Genomic DNA, 22,149 nt, shown 5'->3' with positions numbered 1-22,149 from the left:
ACCTTACGGCTCTTAGCAATTTTTTCTTCAGAATTTTGGACTTTCATTTAAACACAACTAGAGCAAGAGCCAATGCCCATATTCCTTTTCTCTCTCTCTTTTTCTTCACTTAAAGATCAGAGATCATGTGACCTTTCAAAATTGTTTTTCTGTGATTTTTTAAAAAGTATTTCTCCCTTCCTTAATCAAATATCATTTCACAAGTTTCTTTCTAGAAAGTTTTCTTAGCATGACCGCCATAATCATTCATTCTGCTGTCACTCGTGAGTCTGCCTTTTGCTCCAGATCCTAGAGGAGCTGATGTGAACGCTAAACTTAAAAAGAATTTCCATACTGACATTTTTCTTCTGGTATCAAATAAGAACAACCACCACCTTTCATTGTTAAGTTTTTCAACCATCCTTTACTTTCAAACTCAGCCATTTGAAAACTCAAGTGCAGTCTGGCGAATGCACATTTATTGAGCTCCTCAAATCAGGCCAAACCTCATTCTACAGATTCATGAGCATTCAAGAGAGCAAGGGTTCTCGGTTTTAACTTGAACATAGCATGCAGTACCGACCGCAATCCTGAAGTTTGTCATAACGGTCTCTGTGCAAAACAACCAACTTCCCCTTGACTCATTTACTGTACAGACACCCCTCACTTTGCACAGTAATGTAAGAATGACCAGGCAAACTAAAAATCACACAAAGAAACCTTATTAACTGATGAGAAAATTACTATTGTCCCATGACCTATAAAAAGTTTTGTTAAAACATTAGAAACTTTGTCAGTTATAAATATATAAGGAAATGAAAAAACTAAATATTTATTTAATATACTGTAATTTGAAACATTGAGAACCAAAGTGTTTTATGTCTTTGTAAAAACTTATCAAGAGTAGTTTCAACAGTACTTGCCTTTTTCTCCTCATATAACTTGCAATACTAAAGGAATATGTCTTTTACGTTTTGATGAAGTATGATACTCCTTTCTAAGTTTGGATCTGTTTCCAGTGTTGTGAAGTACCTCTAAGGGTTCCTTTAATGTGAAGTTTTCATCGGTGTCACTTTACTTAGGACTCTGTCATCCTTTTCATCACAACCACTTTCCTGGTTTATCTTTACTAAGTTCCTCTGGCTGCAAATACAGTCTCTCAAATGACAACAATATCATTATTCCCATGATGAGCTGTTTCTTCTATAACTCCACTTATGTTTTACTTGAATTTCATTTCCAGCATTACCGTTTTCATTTCTTTGCTTCATTTTCATCATTATTGGCCAATTTCCTCTTCCAACTATCCATTTTTGTAAAATGTTATTTGGGTTTATTGCTGGAAGATAAGGAAGCAAGCCAGCTACAAGCTTTGCTGTCTGTGTCTGTGTGTGTGCTCTGAACAATAGGTGTGCAGGGGCCAATCACAGACAGACTTTGATAGAAATCATCGAAACTGACCCAATAGTCCCGTAGATGTTCTTTGGATCAACGTAGAAATGGATCTTTCTGATCTTAAAGTTTGAAACCTGTCTGTTTTATCTGAGTTCCTTCCTCAGGAGAGGACCCCTAGGCCTCTCAAAAAGTATCAAAGAACTGAAACTCACCAGATCATGGCATCCAGACAATGAGATGCCAGACCCCTGACTGTGTTTCCTTACCTAGAACCTGTTTTCCAACACATTGTTACATTTCTTCCCTGCTATGTGCACCCCTAATTTTAGTCAGTCTGGGAGATGGACTTGAGACTGATCTCCCATCTCCTGAGCTGCAGCACCCAATTAAAGCCTTCTTCCTTGGCAGTAGTCCTCTCAGTCATTGGCTTTCTGTGCAACATGTTTTGGTAACATCATATGATCATGCAGTAATCACAATTCACATCTGTTCTTTATATAGTGATTTGTGGGCTGAGGGGCTAGCAATGAAGTTTGTACGTTATGCAAGTACTAGTTAATATACAATGGTAACTGAAATTTGAACCATGTTGTTGGAGAACTGGTATTATTTAACTTAACTATGAAACTGAAATTCATTCAGATTGGAATTATGCAAAATCAAAACTGCAGATACTAGCAAATCTGATTTCTCAAGTAAATTGTTGACATAATTTAACCTTAAACTGTTAAATATCTCTCATCAGAAGCCAAGTCAAGCACTCCTCTAAGAGAGATTAACTTTGAAATGTATATATCTTTCATATGAGCTTGATGTATACAGATGGTAGGATTTTTATGTGGTAACCAAGAGAAGTTATATTAAGAATTGAAGTAGGATATTAAGATGTTAAGTAGGGAAACCATGGGGAGGGGGAAGGATACACTGAGGTATTTCATTAACTTTAAGAAACTGTCCTAAGCAAACTAGCAACTATATTCAAAAACCTTCCGAAAGGAACATGTTATGTTTTTTTAAAAGAATACTTAGGCCTATTTTGAGTACAAGTACTGGAATGGACAAAATCTCTCTCACTATATATATATATATATATATATATATATATATATATTTTACTGTTTCTAAGTCATAAATTAACAATTGCAAAATTAGTTATTTGTAGGAACAATGCATGTGTTTTATATTGTGAGGAAATATGAAAATTTTCTGCTAAATAGCCATATATAAGTAGATTTCTGTCTTAGAAGATTCCTTAACAGATCTTAACTGAATAAGGAGTACATATATGTGAGAACCTTAGGGTGATAATAATATGGAAGAGGATAAAGAAATGTCCGCTTGTTAATCATGTCAATAATTGACAATCATGTCAATAATTTTAACTGATGAGTAATATTTTATATAGAAAAGAAAATACTGAAATGGTAATACGCTATTTTCCTCTTAAGTGCATAAATATTTTATTTTCAGGGCCATCCTGGGGAAAAGGGAGAAAAAGGAAATTCAGTGTTCATTTTAGTTGCCATTAAAGGTATTCAGGTAAGTATTATGATCATGATGGATTAAAAGATTTTTTTTTTTTCCAAATAGGTAAGCCCATGCAGGATATAGACAGGATTTTTCTTCAAAACATCCCTGAATACACCAATTTTTATTATTACCCTGACCCTCAGGGATGGCACCATACTTTTGTGTGAAGGCATTGGCTTTAGTCATCAGTAAAATTCCAGCACTGCAAAATTCTGGTACCTCTGAACTTGTCAGAACTGCAAGGGATGTATTTATTTCAAGGTTTCTCAACTCCTGACATTTTGGGTCATATATTTATTTGGTGTGGGGCTGTCTTGTGCACTATAGGATGTTGAGCAGCATCCCTGGTCTCTGGCCTGTACTCATTAGATGCCAGTAGCATCCCCCACCTCTGAACTCCCCAAAGCATATATACAGACATTACCAAATGTCCCCTGGGGGGGAAGTCACCCCAGTGGAGGACCACCGATTTATTTGTAATTAAAACATTGTAATATTAGTACTTGCCATCCAGTACAGTAAAAGTCATGATTATTGAACTTGGAAATGATGTAAACCTTATAGCACTTTGCTTGATACATTTAATGGTGTTGTGTTTTTAGTGGGGAGTGACGTACAGATGTTCAGAAATAAACTCTTGAGTGACCACCTCATCTCTCAGTTGAGAAGCCATGGATGAGTGATGGGGATCAGTGGAAATAATGCATTAACAGGAAAATACAGCCCGTTTTCAAGATGTGTGGTCATTTCTCTTAAGGAAGAATATTCTGTAGCAATTAGATAGCACTAGTCCTAGATTGCTTCTATGAGACCCTAGGTTCTGTGCCACCCAGAATGGACACACCTGAGCAGTGATCCCTTTAGTGAGCTCACCGTTTATGTGTGTAGCCTCTGTGCCCGTTTGTCCTTCTTCAACAACAAGAACGATGGATTTGTTTATAGCTTAAATGATATAGTAATAAAGTAAACATCAATAGCGGGGTCAGAACCAGTATGGTGTATTGGAAGGAGAGAACTGAAGCTTACTCTCCACTGTGACTTTAAGCAACTCCCTTAGCCTCCTCAGCCTCATGTTCATTATTTGTGAAAGAAGATTCAAATAATAATTACCCTGCCTCTTTCTCAGTGTTGTTAAGACTGTTATAATAATTTGTATTGCAGCACACTGTAAATGGTAATGTCCCGTATCATATTATTTATAGTGAGCATTTTTTATAATTGTGGTAATAGAGGACATGTGATGTACAAATATAGAAGGGGGATGAATATAGGGAATTCCTTATCTTAAGGGGAAACAGAAGATCCCTAATAAAAATGATCTGTAGATCAATAACCCTTGAGAGACAATGCTCTTAAGAGTCTATATCCACTTTATACCCATTCTAATGGCTATGAGAAAAAAAATCTAGCAATTGTTGACAACTACATGGAGAGTTGGAGCCTTATGCATTACTGATGGGAATGGACAATGGTGCAACCACTGTGGAAAATAATATGGCAATTCCTCAGTAAATTAAACATAGAATTACTGTATGACCCAGCAATTCTACTTCTGGATATATACCCCAAAGAATTGAAAGCAAGGACTTGAATGGATATTTGTACCTGCATGTTCATAGGAGCTTTATTCACAGTAGCCAAAAGGTGGAAGTAAAAGTGTCCATCAGCAGATGAATGGATAAACAAAATGTGGTGTATTCATCCAATGGAAGATTGTAAAAGCTTTAAAAAGAAAAGATGTTCTGACACATACAACAACATGGATGAACCTTGAAGATATAATATTATGCTAAGTGAAATAAACCAGTCAGATATTGTATGATTTCACTTATATGACATTTTAAAAATAGTCAAATTCATATAGATGGAAAATAGAATGGTGGTTGCCAGTGGCTGGAGGGGGAGAGGGATGGGGAGTTAGTGTTTAATGAGAACAGAGTTTCCACTGGAGGAGACGTAAGAGTTTTGGAGATGGAGGTCATGGGTGAATAACAATGTGAATGTACTTAATGCCACAGAACTATCTGTACACTTAAAAATGGTTGAAAAGGGCTGGACGCAATGGCTCACGCCTGTAATCCCAGCACTTTGGAAGGCTGAGGCGGGTGGATTACCTGAGGTCAGTAGTTCGAGACCAGCCTGGCCAACATGGTGAAACCCCATCTCTACTAAAAATACAAAAAAATTAGCCGGGCGTGGCAGCACATGCCTGTAGTCCCAGCTATTTGGGAGGCTGAGGCAGAAGAATCACTTGAACCAGGGGGGCATAGGTTGCAGTGAACCGAGATGGCACCATTACATTCCAGCCTGGGCGACAACAGCCAGACTCTGTCTCAAAAAAAAAAAAAAAAGGTTGAAATGTTAAATTTGAACTTACATATATTTTACACTTTTTAAAAAGAGCCTTCATTCAAGAGAATATATAGGCTTTGATCTTTTAAAATAGGTTGAGTCTCAGTGCAGAGTCACAAAGCGAGAGAGGTAGACAGAGGCTGGTGTGAGGCAGTTTCCACCTGAGTTTCTTTTCTGTCCTCTCTAGGGTAGTCAAGGGGGTCAAGCTGTTCAGAAAGCATAGCAGGGTGTGGAACCAGACCAGCAACAGGTAAACTGTGAGGAAATGGGACCACTGGATTGAGAATTTAGAACAATTTAAATAAAGACAAAAATCTCATTTTGATTCCCTGTCATTACTCCAGCGATCTTTCTCTGTTGGGTAGAAGGAGAATTCAGAACTTAAGGAGAAAGAAAATCACCTCCACATATCCCTTCCTCAATTTTAGTCAACACCAAAAAAAATTGAACAAACTGCACAATTAGATGAGTCCAAATAATTTTTGTGTGTATTTCTGTTTTTACATGATCTGTGTTTTAGGAATTTTGTGTGGACTTACAAAGCAATGCATTCTTATTTTTGCAGGGAGACAGAGGCGACCCAGGACTGCCTGGCTTACCAGTAAGTCTCTTCAGCAGGCTCTATGCTTCTATTTCCTCCTCAAATAGCCTATGATCCACATTTTAATCCCAGCAAAGCCAGCGACATAATTTGTGTGGCTTACCTAGTGCAAAATGAAAATGTGGATTCCCCATTCAAAAATTAAGAATTTTAAGATGGCGACAGCAGAACATTAACTCAAGCTTGGGGTCCTGTGTAACTGCACCAGTCTCATGCCCATGAAGCTGTACTTGAAGCTCAGCAGGCTCCCTCCTGCCTTCCTCTTCTGTCTTCTAATGATCTTTTGGCATTACTCAGGTATATGCAGCTACTTCATATTTAGGAAAGTGAGTCCACTTAGCAACTACATATAAAATATATACCAGGTAGAATAATCTTGCATTGCTTCTTGCTACCATTTTGCCTGGTGAATCAGTATTTGTATATTATATTTAATATTTACCTATCTTCATCTCTCCGAAATCTGCAATTCAATGATTATATTAGTCTTTCCAGTTTTTCGATATTTACAAGATTAAAATTGAGAGCAGTTTTGCCAACCAGGCGTGGTGGCTCATGCCTGTAATCCCAGCACTCTGGGAGGCCGAGGTGGGTGATCACCTGAGGTTTAGGAGTTTGAGACCAGCCTGGCCAACATGGTGAAACCCTCTCTCTAATAACACAAAATTAGCCAGGCGTGGTGGCATGTGCCTATAATCCCAGCTACTCAGGAGGCTGAGGCAGGGGAATCACTTGAACCTGGGAGGCGGAGCTTGCAGTGAGCCCAGGTGATGCCATTGCACCTGAAATTCCATTGACAAAAAAAAAAGAAAAAAGGCCGGCTGAGGTGGCTCAAGCCTGTAATCCCAGCAGTTTGGGAGGCTGAGGCAGGTGGATCACAAGGTCAGGAGTTCAAGACCAACCTGGCCAAGATGGTGAAACCCCGTCTCTACTGAAAATACAAAAATTAGCCAGATGTGGTGCTATGTGCCTGTAATCCCAGCTACTTGGGAGGCTGAGTCAGAAAATGCTTAAACCCGGGAGGCAGAAGTTGCAGTGAGCTGAGATTGCACCACTGCACTCCAGCCTGGGTGACAGAGCGAGACTCCGTTTTGCCTTCCAATAGTTAACCTATAATTTTGCCTTGTAACTTCTGGCTAGTGATGGAACGACTTTTCTGGATTGGTTTCCTTAGTGTGATTGAAGCTCAGGTCCATGTAATAAATGTGATACCTCAATGTTGCTGTTAAAATAAGTATCAGTTCATCCTCCTAAACAGAGCAATTTCATTACACACTCCCCAGTCATTTGACTTGGGCAGAGTCAGCAGGAGCCCGGGGAACATCTCTCCATGCTTCCAGGATTGCCTGTACCTTTCCTTGACAATTTGTGTATAATTGTGTTACAACTTACATGTTGTAGAAAATTTTGTATGGCTGACTCATCTTGATCTCAAATTAGGAACCATATTTCCCCAATTTGAGATCTTGCAGACCATGTTTTAAAAATATGCTAAGAAGAATAAATACATTAATATGTAATGTTAATTAATAATAATACTTTAAAAGCATCCTGATGTGTATCAAAATTGTAACACAGAATTTCGGAGTAGGTGGTAATGCATTTTGTTTGTTCTCTGCTTTTGTTATTACAGGAGGTATTTGTAAATAGGAAGATTGATCTCTGGGTCCTCAATTTGTAAATAGGAAGATTGATCTCTGGACCCTAAATGAAGGACTTTATTACAACTACCAGAATGCTACTACCTTTAGCTTGGTGCCTCTTTTTGTGTGTGTGTGACAGAGTCTTGCTCTATCACCAGGCTGGAGTGCAGTGGTGTGATCTTGGTTCACTGCAACCTCCAACTCCCTGGTTCAAGTGATTCTCCTGTCTCAGCTGGGACAATCCTGAGTAGCTGGGACTACAGGCATCCGCCACCATGGCCAGCTAATTTTTGTATTTTTAGTAGAGACGGGGTTTCACCATGTAGGCCAGGATGGTCTCGATCTCCTGACCTTGTGATCCGCCCCACTTGGCCTTTCAAAGTGCTGGGATTACAGGCATGAGCCACTGTGCCTGGCGTGCTTGGGGCCCTCTTAGGGCTGCATCAAACCTGCTGTTGAAAATGTCCTAGCAGGGCAGATACGCTGGGGGCTGTGATTTCTTTAGAGGTTTTTATTCACATGTGATCACACGTAACTCTTTCTGTGAAAGATGATTTCAATATTGGTAACAGACGCACTGATTTTTCCCATGTTTAGGGATCTTCGGGTGCAGGAGGACCGGCAGGCCCCACAGGATATCCTGGAGAGCCAGGGTTAGTGGTAAGTACAGCACTGCTGATGTGATCCCTTTGAAAACCAGATTCTGCGTGAAAATAAGCAAAGTTGCCATTTTGGGTCAGACACAGGTGGGCCGTTTGAGAGATTATCATTGATGAATCAGTGAAAACCCACCATTATCAGTGGGATTCCATCTTGAAGCACAGGTCCCCTGGGGAAGAGCCACTGACATCATCTTCACAGAAAACAACAGCCCATCCATGATAGAAACTCCATCATTGCATGTTTTAAAATTAAGGGTTTCCTAAATAGGATCTTGGAGCAACAAAAGAAGGCACATTCTGATTTCTACGTCTGAAGATTGATTTGTGTTTTTTTTTGTTTGTTTGTTTGTTTTTTTCCCTTGATTTAGGGATCTCCGGGCCAACCAGGGCTTCCAGGTTTGAAGGTAGGCAGTCATGAGCAAGATACATAAATAGAGCCCTGAACAATGAAATAATTGACCACTGTGTTTGTCAGAATTATGGCTTTCCTCTTATCAGATTTCCCAAAGTATTCAGTAAACTAAATTGTGTAGCCAGAAGTCTTAATAACTTTTAATTACTTTTTTAAAATGCAAAAGCAATTAGATTCTTTTTCTTTTCTTTCTCAGGGAAATCCCGGTGTGGGAGTAAAGGGGCAAATGGGAGACCCGGTAAGAATCCCCTCTTGTTCAGAGGAGCAGATGGCAAAGTGTGTGTGCTGCTCAGGGATGGAGGCTGTTCTGATGATTTGAACTTGTATTCATTATCTAGTCACTGCCCAATTTTATGGCTGAGAACTTTTCTTTGCCGAATTATGATGGCACCATTACCCTTGACTATAAAATGAAAGATCTGACAAAATTTAACACCACATTCAGGTTAATCTGTGTAACACATTTCACCCTAGCAAACAGAGATCGAACGTTTTTGACAATATATTATGTCCAGAGTAACAATTTTGTCAAATCACGGATTTGTTTTGCTTAATTTCACATAAATCCTAAGTTCCACCCATAAATATGCATATAAATGCAAATATAAATGACTGGAACCAAGAGCCCTGAGCAACACACAATCTCCAACCCACTCCTTTTCTACACCCCTCCTCCCCGTCTCTGCCCGCCACTCACACCCACTGTCCTTTTGGCTGAAGCATAAAACTTAGTAAGAATAAGCTTTAGAAAAGTGATTTAAGGGCTGAGCAAGGTGGCTCACGCCTGTAATTCCAGCACTTTGGGAGGCCGAGGTGGGCGGATCACGAGGTCAAGAGATTGAGACCATCCTGTCCAATGGTGAAACCCCGTCTCTACTAAAAATACAGAAATCAGCTGGGCGTGATGGTGCGTGGCTGTAGTCCCAGCTGCTTGGGAGGCTGAGGCAGGAGAATCGCTTGAAACCGGGAGGCAGAAGTTGCAGTGAGCCGAGACTGCGCCACTGCACTCCAGCCTGGTAACGTAATGAGACTCCGTCTCAATAAAGAAAAGTGATTTAAGAAGGCAACTCACCTAGGGAACAATCTGAACGTCCAGCAGTAGGTGTGTGTGGCTCTTTCAACAACTTAGGGCAAGTCAATAGTAAGCATCTGCTTCATGTCAAGCCAGGACTGACACTGGGTGTGGGGATTTAGCAAGACAGACCTGATCCCTGCTCTCATGGAGTTCCAGCGTGATTGAATAAGTCATGGTATAAACATTTAACACAACAGCACAAGAGTCAAAAGTATATATGAAGACTTCATGATGTGGGGAGGTGCCTGTGATATAATGCTGAACAGAAAGTACAGGTTACAAAAATATAAACTCAACTTTGTAAAAGCAACAGCAACAAGAAAGACATTCAAATATACACAGAGAGGGATTTCTCAACCTCAGGCTGCTGCTATTTCATTGTTGTGGGGGCTGTCCTGTGTATTACAGGATATTTAGCCACATCCCTGGCCTCTCCCCACTAGATGTCAGTAGCATCCCGTCCCTCCAATTGTGACAACTTAAAATGTATCTAAACATTGTCAAATGTCCCTGCGGGAAGGGGTTGCCTAACTATCCCCTATCCCCCATCTTGAGAATCTCTGGCTTACAGAAATGACTGATTGAAAATATACCAAAACAATGTTTTTCAAGTTCGGGAAGCCATGGAGCTCTGGAATATGTTCATCAAAGCTACAGGAGCCCATGCGCCACTGCAGAGTCCAGCAAGCATTGGCATCTTAGTCACTTTCCGCGCCAGTCCAATGAGACACATTTGTAAACTCAGACTGTGGAATAACTTGGAAGTATTTGGCTATGAGATGGCCATTCAAATGATCCCAAATGTGCTTACATTAATTCTTTTAGATTGTCAGGTGAATGAACACATACTTTTATGATTTTGGGCCAGGCCCAGTGGCTCATGCCTATAATCCCAGCACTTTGGGAGGCCAAGGCAGGTGGATCACCTGAGGTCAGGAGTTCGAGACCAGCCTGGCCACCATGGCAAAGCCCCGTCTCTGCTAAAAATACAAAAATTAGTAGGGCATGGTGGCCCATGCCTGTAGTCCCAGCTACTCGGGAGGCTGAGGCAGGAGAATTGCTTGAACCTGGGAGGCAGCGGTTGCAGTGAGCCAAGATTGTGCCATTGCACTCCAGCCTGGGTAAGAGAGCGAGACTACGTCTCAAAAAATATAAATAAATAAAATAAAATATTGATACAGAATTCCCACATGTTCTAGAATGTGTTTGCCCACTTCATTTTAAGAAACAGTACCCTCTTGTATACATACGAAACAAAGCTGCACGTTGTGCACATGTACCCTAGAACATAAAGTATAATTTTAAAAAAAGTAAAAAGAAACAGTGCCCTAAATGGTTGCTTCTAATTATGCCTACATGATATAATTATAGGCCTTTTACATTTTAATTCTTCATAGTTTTCCTTCTTTGTACCTTTGACTATACTGAGTATATGGCACTTTTACAATATGAAAAAAAAAAAGCAATATGACCAATATTTTGAAGAAGGTGCCTGCTTGTCAGCCTTTAAGAGTTTTGTTCAGGTTTATCTTAATTACAAGAATAAGAGTGGCTATCTTCACCAGTACCTACTATGCATTTACTCATGTTTTGTTAATGTGTTTGTTCAATGGTTTATTCATGCAGCAGATATCTTTAGGGCAGGTACTACACCAACACTGTGTTAAGTGCGTAGATAAACCAAGTAAAAAAAAAAAGCAGACAATGTTTCTAACTTGGCTTTTCTGCAATTTCCCAGGTTTAGGTAGAAATTGAACTCTTGTTTTTTTTTTTTTTTTTTTTTCATTTAAACTTGATGTTCTTCTAAAAATCCCAACTATCAAAAGCATTAGTAGTTTTAGTAATTATATATTAGGGAATTTACTGTTACCCTCAACACAGGAAGCATTTTATGTATATTATCTATTCAATAGAAGAATAGTTTGAGGTAGGTAATATTACAATCTCCATTTCACAGAGAAGAAAAATGAGGTTTCAAGGAAGTAAGGAAATGTGGACTGAGAGAACTTTTAAGGAACTTGCCCCGAGTGACAGAGTTGGTAAGGGCCTGGTTTGCAAATATGGGTGACCTATAGCCTGTTCTTAACTATGACAAAGAGGAAAGATCACAGTAAGTGTAGAATAATAATAATACCCAGAAAAGCACAAAATATTTATCTTCTAATTAATGGTGAGAATTTATGATTGTGGCAAAATTCATTCAAGAAACATTCTTCAGTAGAAAAACATCTATCATGGCATAAATAAAAATTCTGGCTATTATTTTACAGTTTTAAAATATTGAAAATAAATAGAAATAATCTAATCTAACCAGAGTAGGATGGCTTAATACATCACAGTACATTCTTATGATAGATTATTGTATTGGCATTAAAAATCAGGATCATTACATGAGGCCAGGAGTTTGAGACCAGCCTGGCCAACATGGTGAAATCCCATCTCTACTAAAAATACAAAAATTGGCTGGGCATGATGGTGCATTATCTGTAATCCCAGGTAATCGGGAGGCTGAGGCACAAGAATCGCTTGAGCCCAGGAGGCAGAGGTTGCAGTGAGCTGAGATTGCACCATTGCGCTCCAACCTGAGTGACAGGAACACTCTGTCTCAAAAAAAAAAAAAAAAAAGGTCAGGATTCTGAAGAGCTTTTAGTATGATAGGAAAAGGCTCACAAAATATTGTTATAAGAAAAATACAAAATTATTTAAAAATTTAATAAAATATGCTGTATATTTTAAATTATGTTTATTATATAGTATTCTGATTATATTTTCAAATACATAAAACAAATTATTCACCTATATACACATATATGTACATATACACACATATACACACACACACCGCAAAAAAACTATATCAAAATTTTAATAGAGATTACTTCTGGATAGTAGGATTAAGAATCATTTTCATTTTTTAAATTTATTCTTAATAATGATATGTATTAAATTTTTATAAGAAAAACAGTAAATATCCTTTTGTATTCTGTGAGGTACTTGCCACGACTTGTATTTTAAATCCATGACACGTAGGATGGGAAGCATTATACCATAACATATGGGTGAAAATCTTCAAAACATAAATTAATATGAAATTTTTATTATCTTGCTTTTTTTTTTAAGGGTGAGGTTGGTCAGCAAGGTTCTCCTGGACCCACCCTGTTGGTAGAGCCACCTGACTTTTGTCTCTATAAAGGAGAAAAGGTAATTCCCAAATCCATATGTCACCTAGGAAAGTAGCAATAGAAAACATTTTTTGAACGTGTATCTGTGGCAGAAAGTATGAAGGTCTTTCCATGCATCACTGCACTAGTCACAAACCTACTTTAATAGGTTGGTACTACTATTGGCCCCATCGTGCGGAATTGAAAATGAAGCTTGGAAGGTTCCCAGTGTTCTCAAGTTTACCCAGCTGCTGAGTGGCAGACCTAGCTCAAGCTGCTAAATTATGACATGTGCTTGTTAACGTTGTTTTGATATGTGGATTGAAAAGACCACTGGAAGCCCAGTTGTCCTGTAGATGTTACAGATGAGTTTGATGTCTTGATAATTGAGAAGGTAACAAATGCATAGAACTGGGCCATAATAGACTCTCGGCAAATATTAATTCCTCTGTCAGTTTCCAGTGCTAATATTACTGGTGCCACATGCAGATTCTGTCGTTGCTTTTCAATTGCTGGGTTAAATTTCTCTGCTCAAAATGAGCCACTTTTTCAATGACTACATTCCCAAATTGTATCTGCTGCCTGGCTCCATGGTGGTCCACGTGGTGTCCCATATACTTCTCACATAGAGAACTGGCTCAAATAGAGTCTGGTTTACAAGTGTGCTTAGATCTTAGTCCTAATTAGAACAGGTGAAAAGTAATCTCTCAAGGTGTTTTTTTTTTTTTTTTTTTAAGGTGAAACAGATTGTAAAAAGAGATGATTTATGAAGGAGATGGAATTCAGTAGGTTAAATAATAAGAATAGACTAAATAATATTCATTGTAATTTTTAGGGTATAAAAGGAATTCCTGGAATTATTGGACTGCCAGGATCACCAGGACGCAAGGTAGCTTATTTAAGTACTTTGTGTGTGTGTGTGTGTGTGTGTGTGTGATGTGCTATCTTAACTTAAAATGTTATTTCTCATGGTCTTTATCATTGCTTTAAGTGCTAATATATATTACCAGAATTTTTCACTATCTTATCATAATCCTATAGAGCCTCTATTCTAAAATAGTTGTTTTCTTTAAGCTGCTGACAATTTTTGTTTCTCATTTTATTTTTGCTTTCCCTATTGCTGAAATATTGTTGCTTGAACCCCTCTAAATGTTGTCATCTCTTAAAGGGAGAATCTGGTATTGGGGCAAAAGGAGAAAAAGGCATTCCTGGATTTCCAGGGCCTTGGGTAAGCATCATTTGCTATTAACATCAGTGAATTTGGAGATACTTCTCTTTCACGTTTTTATAAAAACAGGTCAGTAGTCCCACAAACTCAAAAGTGAAGAATATCTCATGTAAGAACAAAACATTTTGGACAAGAATTATGGAATAGTTAAATATCCCAGAGCATCCTTCTGTTGACATCATTTAGATAAAACAGGCAAGCAAAAGATAGAACAATTTGGGAAAAGTAACAGGATTGTGACATCTCTTGTCTGGCACCTCAGTGTCAGTATGAAAGTAGCTTGGAATAATTAATTTAAGTCTATTTGAAAAAACAACATGGTGATCTAGGGGCAGTAGCTAGAAAAAAATACAATTATTAAGCTCCAAACATCACCACGTGTCACTGATAGAAAGCCCATTCATAGAGTCACCATGGAGGCCAGACCACAGCTGGCATAGACATTGAGTTTATTTGGTTCTCGATTTAGTACTGAATGGGGCAATATTGGTTTCCATGGTCATTTTTATTGCTAATGATGCACAGAGCAACTATTAATTTCCAGGCAAATTATATTGTAGGGATTTTAAAGATATTTGGCCCAGTGCAAGCACTAAGTTAAATAAATTAAAATTGGGAAAGCGACGACAACAAAAATACATTCTTAATTAAAACACTGGCAATGACATGAATTTTTTGAATAAGAGTAAAAGTCACTTCAAGTAGCAAATGTTATAAAGAAATGGAACCTATTTTATATTTATTTCCTTTTATTCAGCTAGCTTTGCAAACAAGACCAAATATCCATGGAACAATTTGACAAGGTGAAAAATGATGCATTGAGCTGGTTAATGCATTTTGATTTAATTCTGTTTATCCTGATTTTTGTGAATTTTATTAGGGGGATCCTGGTTCCTATGGATCTCCAGGTTTCCCAGGATTAAAGGTAAATGTACCTCATTATAGAGATAATAAATACATTTTCACTAGTAAATGCAATTTAGTATAATTCAGAAGTTGTACTGTTGCGTACAAACACAGTAATTAGGAAGGCAGACACATTCATTTTGTGGATTGCAGGATTTAGCTGTGGGTGTAAAAACTGAAGCACAAGATTGTCTGATGCAACCGATGAACAGTGTTAAGACTTTGCATGGTCTCAGTGGGCAATGTGTTGCTTAAATTAAATGAGAATGAGGTAATTTGTCACCCAGTCACTTTTTTTTTTTTTTTAAAGGCGTGTTTGTGCTTGTTTATAGGGAGAACTAGGACTGGTTGGAGATCCTGGTCCATCTGGATTTCTTGGCCCAAAGGTAAAAAGTGAGCCTATTTGAATATATTCTGATACAAGTTTATATCCTTAATGTTATCTAATTTATTTTTAGAAGTATTGCCAGGAATCATTCAATAATGTAATTTTTAGAAGAGACACAGTTAATATTTTATTCAATTGTTACATTACTCTGTGTTTCATGCTGTTGATAAAGACATATCCAAGACTGGGCAATTTACAAAAGAAAGAGGTTTAATGGACTTACAGTTCCACGTGGCTGGGGAGGCCTCACAATCATGACAGAACACAAGAAGGAGCAAGTCACATCTTACATGGATGGCAGCAGCCAAAAAGAGAGCTTGTACAGGGAAACTCCTATTTTTTAAAACCGTTATCTTGTGAGACTCATTCATATCACAGGAATAGTACAGGAAAGGCTGGGCGCGGTGGCTCACGCCTGTAATCCCAGCACTTTGGGAGGCTGAGGTGGGCAGATAACAAGGTCAGGAGATCGAGACTATCCTGGCTAACACGGTGAAACCCTGTCTCTACTAAAAATACAAAAACAAAATTAGCTGGATGTGGTGGCAGGCACCTGTTGTCCCAGCTACTTGGGAGGCTGAGGCAGGAGAATGGCGTGAATCCAGGAGGCAGGGCTTGCAGGGAGCTGAGATCGGGTCACTGTGCTTGAGCCTGGGCGACGGAGCGAGAGTCCATCTCAAAAAAAAAAAAGAATAGTGCAGGAAAGATCCACCCCATAATTTAATCACCTCCCACTGGGTTCCTTCCAGATGGGTGGGAATTGTAGGAGTGACAATTCAAGATAAGATTTGACTGGGGACACAGCCAAACCATATCAGTTGTCCCTCGTTATCTGTGGGAGATTAGTTTCAGAACCCCCAGGCTACCAAAATCCTCAGATGCTCAAGTCCCTGATGTAAAACGATGTAGTATTTGCATAATACTTACACACGCCCTACCTTGTATTTTAAATAATCTCCAGATTACTTATAATCTCTAATACAATGTAAATGCTATGCAAACAGTTGTCATATTCTGTTGTTTTATTATTTTTATCGTTGGATTGTTATTGTTTTTAAAATATTTTGCATGAGAGTGCTGACTGTATATTACTTTAATGCCTGCTGTGTGTTATTATGCATGATTATCATATTATCATATCAGTGTCATATTAAGCATTATTATGTTATACTTTTGAGAAGTGATCCTTTTGAAGGGGAATAATCATGAAAGTTTAAAAAATGCATGGGCTCACATAATATTGAGATTAGAAACAGAGGGCATTTTAGAGAGTTTTCTGCTTTTAATACCATTGCGTTTTTTCTTTCCTTTATAACCTCTGTGATCTCACATCTGGCACTTGCTCAGCATGTGCAAGGGAATTGTGTTCCCTTAAAACCATGGTGGCATTAAAGGAACACGATGTGGGGGGACATCTAAAATGTAGATTTGGACATTATTAGGTGAATAAACTATTAGTCGTCGATGCCATGTTAGACATTAATGCTCATAGTATATTTAAGAAACTTGGTGACATCAGAGGTATCCAATTTGTAGGCATAGAATAATTTCATTGGAGTTAAATTTCTTTTCTTTTGTGGAAGCTTTGTGACTTGCTATTTACTTCCACTACTTGTTGGTAAGAGAGTAGATGCATCTTTGCTGCTCCTAAAACTCCATGGATGCTTCATTTCTCTAGTCAGCCTATAATCTCTGCTTCTTATATGAATGTGCACATGGTCATTCTAATATTGGTTTGATGCCAGGCAACATGAGTAAAATTAATATTCCTTTAAAAAGTGAATGAATGAATGCTTTCAGGGGGATCCTGGAGACCGAGGGCACCCAGGACCACCAGGTGTTTTGGTGACTCCACCTCTTCCACTCAAAGGTTTGTGTTCCCATTCAGTTCCTCCATAAATTATGCAGAAATAGGAGTTGAGTGGCCAGCACAGAAGAGTCTGGCCCAGTATTTCCATAGCTTGCACACTAGGCAGACTGAATGCACAAACTTTAGCATGAGAGTAAAATTATACATGTGTCTGAGGTTTTTTTCAGTACATAAACTGTATGCTGGGACTTTTATTATGTAATCTTTCAGGAAGTCATTTTTTAATCGCTAAAAATAGTATGAAACCATTTTATTGGCTGGTTTCAGTGGCTCATGCCTGTAATCCTAGTACTTTGGAAGGCTGAGGTGAGCAGATCACTTGAGGTCAGGAGTTCAAGACCAGCCTGACCAACATGGTGAAACCCCATCTCTACTAATAATACAAAAATTAGCCGAGTGTGGTTCCACATGCTTGTAATCCCAGCTACTTGGGAGGCTGAGGCACGAGAATCACTTGAACCTGGGAGATGGAGGTTGCAGTGAACTGAGATCATGCCCTCCAGCCTGGGTGACAGAGCAAGACTCCATCTCAAAAAATAACAAAAACAAAAACAAAACTATTTGACTGACACCTATCAAGATGCTGCCGCCAAAAAGAATAGCCTAAATCAAAGACAAAAAGCCCCACTCAATATTTACGTGTCTGAGGAAGAGGCACAGCCAAAGGGGTTCACATTTCAGGTATTTCATGTTATATGTAATGAGAAACTGCAAAAATGTTTCCTATTTATACTTTACTGAGTCTCACAAAAAGTAATTGTTGTCTGAATTTTAAAATGTATGTATCATTTGTTTGTTCTCATGTGCCATTTTTTGGCAGGCCCACCAGGGGACCCAGGATTCCCTGGCCGCTATGGAGAAACAGGGGATGTTGGACCACCTGGTCCCCCAGGTCTCTTGGGCAGACCAGGGGAAGCCTGTGCAGGTACGGATGCCCTGATGCCCTGGCTTTACAGGTCAGATTTCCTGCATCATCACTGGCACCAGTGGCTTTCAACTGTAACTGATGCTGGAATCACCTTAGGATTGTGTAAAATAATACCGATGCCTGTGCACACCCCAGACCAAGAATGTTGGACTCTTGGGAGACGGGCCTGGGGATCTGATACTGTAGAAGTGCTCCCATATTTGTAATATATCACCAGGGTTAAGAACCACTGAACTCAAACCAATTAATCACTTACTTGGGAGGAATACATGTTTCTCAGCTGCACCCCAGAACATTCAATCAGTATCACAGGGGTGTTGTAAGGAACATGTATGTATATCAACAGGCCTCCCACAAAATTATCACATGCATATAAGACTTGGAAACCACTGCTAGGGTTAGTGTTCCCCCATGTTTTCCCAACCTTCTGGAAGGCTCTCCCTGTTGACATCTACTTGTAAAATTTAGTACGTTCACCTAATCCCTTGCTTAAATCTCCTGCATGAAAGGTGGAAGTAAAAATTACGATTAAAAAAACTTTCATTCATAATTACTTTAAAAAAGTCTTCTTCCCTCCCTTCAAAATAAAAACAAAAATAAGAAAATGATGGGTCACAGTGGCATTTGGTAAAAAGCCTAGGAAAGGGTCCTCTTGGCATAAGGACTTTGAACTCCTTCAGGTGCTGCACTGGTTAATATTCCTAGTAAGATTAGGAATTGAAGTTTAGAGGGTATTTGCAGTCTGTGAACCCAGGAGAGCTGATTAAATCCGTGAGGAGAAAAGTCTTGAATAAACGAAGTTTTACCCAGCCTATGTCTCTTGTTATATTTACCGAGAAGAAGTGAGAAGTTTTCTGAGATATTCAACTGCTAACTACAAAACTCTTGTTTAATCTTCCATGAATCTAGCTTTCAGTTTGCAGGATTCGATAACCACAAAGGTGGAAAAGCTTTGTCTAGTTCACTTAATCTTTAGATAGCACAGCCTTAACCTAACTGACCCAGGAGTATATAAATCATATAGAGTATTCCGTTGGTCAGAAAGCACTGGGCTCTGGTCTTAGAATTCTCCATTCAGGCTTGTTTGTAATAGAATAGTGTCTCCAGCAGATTAAAATGAAAATCTGATAGTAAGTAACAAGTGTCTCTAGTGGATTCAAATCCAGGAAATCCCTTAATTCACAAGGTTTTAAAAAATAAATCAACCCAATAGCTTTCAAATCTTGACTATGACCCATAGTAAGAAATGCATTTGATTTTACATTATATGCAAAACATACATTTACATTACACGAACATGTATGTATCCATATGTACAGGTGACTGAGACAAAAATACACAAAAGTATACATGTGATGCACTCTTCTATCCCGCTCATTTCTTTTATAATAAAAAAATTTAATGCTGTCAACAACTGACTCTATTGACTTCATGCTCTACAGTTGGGTGGACAATACTGCAATATACCACACACCGTAGCCCATTCTCCCTGTTGGCAGGTGGTTAAACATTCTTGGCAATGGGACAAGGCAGCAGGCAGCACCCAGGTTCATCCAATGACTGACTGTATAGAGTCCACATCAGGTCTTAGAAATGGCATGAAGACAAGATGGCAGCCAAATCCACAGGGGCTCATTTTCATTTTGTTCTAAGCACAGGAGTGTATCTAGTCCTATTATATACTAGAATATATAATTTGTAGATAATTATAGATATTATTGGTGATATCTATAGTATTTACTATATATACAATGTATACAATATCTTGTAGATAATTTGGTAATTATCTACAGTATTTACCATGAGATAAGCACAATTTTAGAGTCAGACACTTGTAATCAAATCCCACCTTAGCATTTCGTGAAAGCCGTATAGTATAATGTGGTACAGTGACATACTTAAGCATTTGCACTATGAACTAGAAAAGTTCCAGTTTCTCCTACTTGCAAGCTGTGTGGTCTTGGACATTTATTAAACCTGTCGGTACATCAGTTTTCTTATATGTAAAACAAGGTCTTGGGGTGAAAGAAATAATATGTATACAGCCTTTAGACTGCAGTCTAGTGTATAGTAAAGATTCAATATGTTAGCTATTATTACTACAGATATTTGGCCTAAACTTTCTGTGCCTTATCTATAAGGTATAAACTTTGCAGAGTTGTTCAAGGAGTGAATATGTTTGTAAGTCTACGGAAGCCCAGCACATATGGACACAATAATGACAGCCATTAATTTAATAAACATGCTACATTACTGATTACTGACAGGGTTTCAGTTATCTCTTGCTGAAAAAATTTCCTAAAACCTCGTGATTTGAAACAATAGCAATCAGTACAGTACCTCTCACTCTTTCTGCAATTTAAGAGTTCAGGAAGGGCTGGGCCTGGCTGGACACCTCTCTCTGATTTCTCTTGTATAGTCTCAGGAGCCTCCCTGGGTGGGCTCTGTGCTAAGGCTTCCTTACAATATGGTGGCTTCTTATCATTGCTTATATGATAGCTCAGAACTCCAGCCACAAGTGTTTTGGCTCACAAGGCAGAAGCTGAATCATCTTTTCTAATGGCCTTATTCAGCGGGAAGAAACACGCCACTTTTTGATACAGAAATGTCAAAGTTCAACCAGAGGGTGTGGGACAGAGCTCTTGTGATGGGCATCAGTGAAAAATGCAGTCTTCCATAGAGAGGATCTGGAGCCAGACATGCTTAGGAAAAGGAAGCTGTGAGAGGTGGCCACTCTTACAGAGGCTTCTAGCTATCTTTTTTTGTTGTTGTTTTTGAGATGGAGCTTCGCTTTTGTTGCCCAGGCTGGAGTGCAAGAGAGCAATGACAAGATCTCGGCTCACTGCAACCTCTGCCTCTCAGGTTCAAGCGATTCTCCTGCCTCTGCCTCCCAAATAGCTGGGATTATAGGTACCTGCCACCATGCCCAGGTAATTTTTGTATTTTTAGTAGAGATGGGGTTTCACCATTTTGGCCAGGCTAGTCTTGAACTCCTGACCTCAGGTGATCCGCCTGCCTCGGCCTCCCAAAGTACTGGGATTACAGGCAGGAGCCACCGGGTCTGGCCAGCTTTCAGCTATCTTTAAGCCAAAGACAGCAGCAAGGGGAGTAGGATGTCAAGGGGAAGCAGGATTTCCTGCTGTTGCATTATTTGTTCTGACTTCATCTGAACACACTGAACATCCGAACATTCACTGAGGATGTGCTCTTGCTGGATATTACACTAAGCTTCTTACTTGGATTATTTTCTTTAATCCTCATAACAAGCCTCTGGAGGTATATACAGACTACTCAATAAGTTGAATAACCTGCTTAAGGTCCCCTGGCTGGAGAGGGAGAGGCCAAGTTCAAATCAGGCACCTCCATCCTTCCCCATCAACCTGAGCAGCTGTGATAGGTGCAATATTTTATGTTCTATGTAGTTGATTATGTGGGTCTATATTTTTACTTACTAAGTATGCTAATATGTTTATTTGAATTATTTTTACCAAGTTATCAAGGTAGAAAGATTGAAAAAGTAATCATTTTAATTAAATCAAATATATTTCTTCCCCAATAACCCTAAAGTATGGGAAAAGGTAAGAAAATCTGATTCTCTGAACCCATTTCTTTCCACCGTGTGCTTATTTCAAAGGAGGCAAGACATTTTAATGACTGGTATATTGTCTTTATTTTTGAGCTACGTTTTTTTATTTTCATGCAGTTTATTCAAATTATTATAACTCCTGCTTTATGACTAGTAATCTGTTCTGTGGAAAAGCAAACTTTATACATCACTTTTTTTTTTCTACTTCTGAAAGCTGTCATCTAGGGCATTAAAAAATAGCTTTATGGAGATATCACCGACATACAAAAATTGTTTATATTTAAGATACACAGCTTGATCTTTTGATATATGTGTACATTGTACAACGATCACCACATTCCAGCTAATTAACCTATTTGTCATGTCTACATAATTATCATTTATGGGGGGTGGTGAGAAGATTTATTTTAGATCTAGCCTCTTAGCAAATTTC

The 22,149-nt window shown here is 38.8% G+C and overlaps 1 protein-coding gene across 1 annotated transcript in view; it reads left to right on the top strand.

Annotated features, from left to right (window-relative positions):
- The window catches only part of COL4A4 (collagen, type IV, alpha 4), a 138,893-nt gene that overhangs the window by 36,163 nt on the left and 80,581 nt on the right, over positions 1-22,149 (top strand). Inside the window, exons 7-18 of the mRNA XM_011952037.1 lie at positions 2,845-2,913; positions 5,822-5,857; positions 8,098-8,160; positions 8,531-8,566; positions 8,771-8,812; positions 12,770-12,850; positions 13,646-13,699; positions 13,979-14,038; positions 14,919-14,963; positions 15,277-15,330; positions 17,133-17,202; positions 18,023-18,127. Coding sequence (XP_011807427.1) covers positions 2,845-2,913; positions 5,822-5,857; positions 8,098-8,160; positions 8,531-8,566; positions 8,771-8,812; positions 12,770-12,850; positions 13,646-13,699; positions 13,979-14,038; positions 14,919-14,963; positions 15,277-15,330; positions 17,133-17,202; positions 18,023-18,127 — 715 coding nt within the window. The remainder of the gene's footprint in view (positions 1-2,844; positions 2,914-5,821; positions 5,858-8,097; positions 8,161-8,530; positions 8,567-8,770; positions 8,813-12,769; positions 12,851-13,645; positions 13,700-13,978; positions 14,039-14,918; positions 14,964-15,276; positions 15,331-17,132; positions 17,203-18,022; positions 18,128-22,149) is intronic.

This window comes from Colobus angolensis, unplaced genomic scaffold (genome assembly GCF_000951035.1).
Source record: "Colobus angolensis palliatus isolate OR3802 unplaced genomic scaffold, Cang.pa_1.0 Scaffold33, whole genome shotgun sequence".
NCBI lineage: Eukaryota > Metazoa > Chordata > Mammalia > Primates > Cercopithecidae > Colobus > Colobus angolensis.
Note: the sequence above shows the minus strand (reverse complement) of the source record. Positions and strands in the feature narration are given on the sequence as shown.